At 36.4% G+C, this 4,249-nt stretch overlaps 1 protein-coding gene across 1 annotated transcript; it reads right to left on the bottom strand.

The window, feature by feature from the left end:
• Positions 1-221: 221 nt before the first annotated feature.
• On the bottom strand, positions 222-2,132 carry LOC107920337 (glucan endo-1,3-beta-glucosidase 8). The gene is made up of 2 exons (XM_016850004.2): positions 1,614-2,132; positions 222-1,531 (listed from the first exon to the last, which is right to left on the bottom strand). The coding sequence occupies exons 1-2, from the start codon at positions 1,955-1,957 to the stop codon at positions 430-432; spliced, it is 1,446 nt and encodes a 481-aa protein (XP_016705493.2). The 5' UTR covers positions 1,958-2,132; the 3' UTR covers positions 222-429.
• Positions 2,133-4,249: the final 2,117 nt, after the last annotated feature.

Genomic DNA, 4,249 nt, shown 5'->3' with positions numbered 1-4,249 from the left:
AATAAAATTGTAAACAATAAAGTTCTAATAAACTAAAATACAGAAGTACTAATATGGTTTTACTTTAGTCATGCTCGTGTCAATTTTGATGTCAGTTGCTTAATTAATATTTCAAGTGTAGTGATTTTATTAGAAAAAAACTAGTCGATGGTGATTTGTTAGTAGTATTATAAGTTAATGTGAACTAAATATAAAAAATTAAATACAAAATAAAAAACAAGTAAGATCATACGATATTTATGTAGATATCTTAGAAAAAAAAGCACATATGACATAATGACTAGTATATATTATATAAATAAAAAAAGAGGTTAGCTAGTAATTAAAAAGAAAATATTGAGGCTGAGAAAGAGAACTGCTCTAACATTATTCTACGGAGTGGGAGCCGAAACTCATTTTATGGAATGGTGTAGAATTTGAGTCTCAAACTTAAAACAAAAAGAACAAGGTGACTAATGAAGAAATAGCTGCAACGGCTCCTTGCGCAAAACTTAGCCTGGTGGCCCCATCAACCTTTATTTGAGTATTGAATCTGCAGGACATGGTGGAAGGATCCTTGGATACAACAGTGGCTAAACCCTCGAAGTCACAGGCATCTTCATCTTGGTTATTCATTTGATAGTAACTGTTAAAAGCATAGGAGACCGTACGGTCGGGATCCAGATTAGAACAAGATGCACCATCCTGCAGGGCAGTGCAATCGGATCTGGCGCAAGCCCAACTGGTCTGTTGACCAATCAAATCTTGGTTGGAGGCGTAGCTTTCCAAAACGCACCATTGTTTAGGCAAGTACTTGACTCCTTTGGCGGCCACTAAATGCTTGTCACCTCCCTTGCCAGATATGTCCATTGTGAATTTGGGTTTGCCATCAAAGTCAAAAATTCCCCAATGCCTCTCGAAATTCCCTGGTTCAATGCTCTTGGTGTCCTCATCAAACAAGCCGAATAGGTAGACATCCATTTCCCCAGGACGAAGTGGGGTTCCCTTTTTACTAGCCAACACTTTGAACAGACCATCGTAAAACTTCTTAGCACTGTTCTTATTTGCCTTTTTGTGGCCATCTGTTGGCCAACCAACTTCCCCCACAAGGATCGTCAAATTAGGGGTGCCCAAGTCTTTCAATGCGTAAATAAGAGTGTCAAAGTTTGCCTCAAAAACGTTATTATACTGAACATTATCGTCCTGGATGGGGTGGCCTCCATCAAAGAAGGCAAAATCCGAAGGGAACTTACTATTCATGGTGAGACTGATGAAAGGATATATGTTAACCACAAATGGGGCTCCATTTTCCTTCAAGAAACGCACAATTTGGGCCATCACAGCCTTTACGTCTCTGCGAAACACTCCGTCTGATGGTTTGTCCGATTTTGATTCATAAACGTCCGCGTTCTGTGGTACGACTGCTTTGATTTTGTTTCCTAAACCTGCTTCATTAAGGGCCTTCTGAATGTTTTTCAATGCTGGGAAGGTGGTTTTGAGAAATCTCCCTTTGTAGCTAGTCAAAAACGGCTCATTTCCAACGGCTACGTACCTGCAATATATGTCACACAATAAATATTAACAACTTCCTTTCCTTGGACCTTTAATTTCCATGGAACAATTGAAGTACGTACTTGATATTGACACCTCCCTTGTGAAGATGTGATGTGCAGTTTTCTTTGACCCAATCCTTGGCATTGCCGTAGTCTTGAGACAAAAACTCAAGCTGATCATTAGGGATCCCAAGCATGACCTCGATGCGGGTTCCGGCCAAGTACCCTACCATCCAAGGATCTGAATCGAAAAGCTTAACCTTTTCAAACCCATTATCTTTCAGCAGCTGAACCACTATTCTGGGATGCAACGGGTGCGACGTCATCGTGCCCCAATTCACACCAATGTTATCTGCAACAACCTTAACGCTGGTTGCCACCTGGATCAGGGCACCCGCCCATAACACTGCCATCACTCCAGCCATGCCTTGGACACAAATTCCTCTAAAATCTTTTGAAGTGTGGTAGGGTCTCACTCTGATGATACTTACGCTTGTGTGGGAGAATTTTGTTAATTGTTGAGGTAGAATGAAGTTCGGTTGAACGACGATTTAGTGACTGTTGGAGTGGTTTCTTTCTGGTTGTGTTTTGTTGTCTGATCACAGACACTGTCTAGTCTGAAGTAGTTGGTTAGACAATCTGATTTTCTAATTTTAGTTTCTACAAATAACGGATTTGCTAATACCCGGCTTTATGTCAGTTGATTCATTCAACTACATTTTAGTTCATTTAGACGAACCCTCTGTATTTTAAGACTTCAAAACAAGCTGAAAACAAAAAAGAAGCTTTCAAACTTTGTTAGTATCAGCTAAAAGATGTCCGAAACAACTTTTTGCTATTTTTCAAAAAAAACAAAAAACAAAAAATACTGCTACGAAGATTTACTTCTTATAAAGTAAAATTAAAAAAAAAAGAATTTAATGTTGAATTTGGCTCTCAAATTATCCAAATATTTATCTCACTTTCATATTTAAATTATTCTTCATTATCTAGATTAACCCACAGCATTAGGAAAAATAATGACTTACAAGTGGCTCTATACGTTAGTTTTTTTTTAATTATCTATATTAAATTGATTAAAAAATCATATAAAATATTAAAAAACATTTAAATTTTTTTATAGAGTTCAAAAGTTAATAAATATAAATTTAAAAATGGGTAAACTATATTGCAGATCACCCTAAAATAGCGCTGTTACTATTTTGGTCCCTTAAATATTTTTTGTCAAGTTAGTCACTCTAATTAAGATAATTGCTCAAATTGATCACTGTTGTTAAAAATTTCGTTAATTCACTAATAGTTTGCTGACGTGTCCAAAGCTTTTTTTTTTGTTTATTTGCAACATGAAAATTTAATGGTGACATCGTCAACATTTAAATCTTCTTTAAAAAGATAAAATTTAACGAGCACGACAATGGACCATGATCATGACCTCACCCTTTTGGATGAGCCCACCTGCCAGCATAACACCTCCAGCCACCCTACCCCCAACGAATACCAGGACCATGAATTTTCTACTGGTTTTCATTCTTTATTGCTCTTACAATTGGGTCATTTTCTAAGTCTAGCTTATCGTTCAAGTTCATCTAATATTGACTGGTCAATCTTTTTGCATGATTGCCTCCTATGTTTCTTTGGTTCCAGTCGAGGTTCAGCTTGCTGGATGCCCATCTTTCCCACCTTGAACCTGCAAATGGCATTCTAAATTTCAGAATGAAGTGGAAATATTCAGAAGTTGTAATAAAATTTAAACAACATATAGGATGAGAAGTTGGGAAAATACCAAAATTGAAGGAAAAGAAGAAAATAAGTTGCGTTCTTAAATTATTGAGCATGGAACATGACCAATAAGAAACAAAGTTATGTGGTAAAGACATAGTTTTGAGTTAATTGTAAAAGATACTTGGTTCTACAAGTTCTTCTAGATAAAAGATACTGGCTTGTCATAGCATATCAACTTGAAGAATAAACTTTACATATTCTAGATCTAAGCATTTCTCACTAGACTATCATTTCAGAACTGTAGGAACTGCTGCAAGTATGAACAGGAAATAAAAAATGATCCCTTGTTGCCAGATTTGTAATTAAATTAGCATTGGATTAACCAACCACCAACACCTAAAGCCCTTATTAAACCTGCCTTCCGTCACCGCCCAACTCGAGCCAAGTAACCATCACCGACGATAATGGCTTGTACAGAGGAAGCAAAACTCGACCACTACAATGGCTTCCGGTTTAGCTCTCCAACACCTTGAACTCAACTTCAAGCCTTCAACTCTACATTTCTATTCCTCTGCTTCAACAAACATCGATTTTAATTCAGGTCAACGAAGCTCAATTCCGCGGATGCAATATCAAGTATTGCGACGATGGTCAGTAGCAAAAATCCCTTTAGAAAGCAAGTTAAACATAGAATTATGTTTGATTGTTATAAGGTTTTCATTAATTTTATGAGAACAAAAAAACTAGGCAGGGGTAGTCGATGGCACCTGGTTAGTCGGTGGTTTTATGTTGGTAGGCGAGTTCATTGGAAAAGGTGAGGTTATGGTCATAATTCGTTGTGATCTTTGTTGGATTCTCTCCTTTTATAAACGATTCAAATGTTGATAATACTGTAAATAAATAAAAAAATATTTTAAATTAATTATAGATATTTTTAACTTTAGTTAAGCAATTCGAACAATTATCTAAATTAGATTAATTAAATTGACAAAAAA

This window comes from Gossypium hirsutum, chromosome A12 (genome assembly GCF_007990345.1).
Source record: "Gossypium hirsutum isolate 1008001.06 chromosome A12, Gossypium_hirsutum_v2.1, whole genome shotgun sequence".
In the NCBI taxonomy this organism is placed as follows: domain Eukaryota; kingdom Viridiplantae; phylum Streptophyta; class Magnoliopsida; order Malvales; family Malvaceae; genus Gossypium; species Gossypium hirsutum.
Note: the sequence above shows the minus strand (reverse complement) of the source record. Positions and strands in the feature narration are given on the sequence as shown.

Coding starts and splice junctions, on each gene's coding strand:
- LOC107920337 (XM_016850004.2), bottom strand. CDS start 1,957: ATGGCTGGAGTGATGGCAGTGTTATGGGCGGGTGCCCTGATCCAGGTG. Junction 1,532..1,613: donor AAGGGAGGTGTCAATATCAA/GTACGTACTTCA, acceptor CATATATTGCAG/GTACGTAGCCGTTGGAAATG.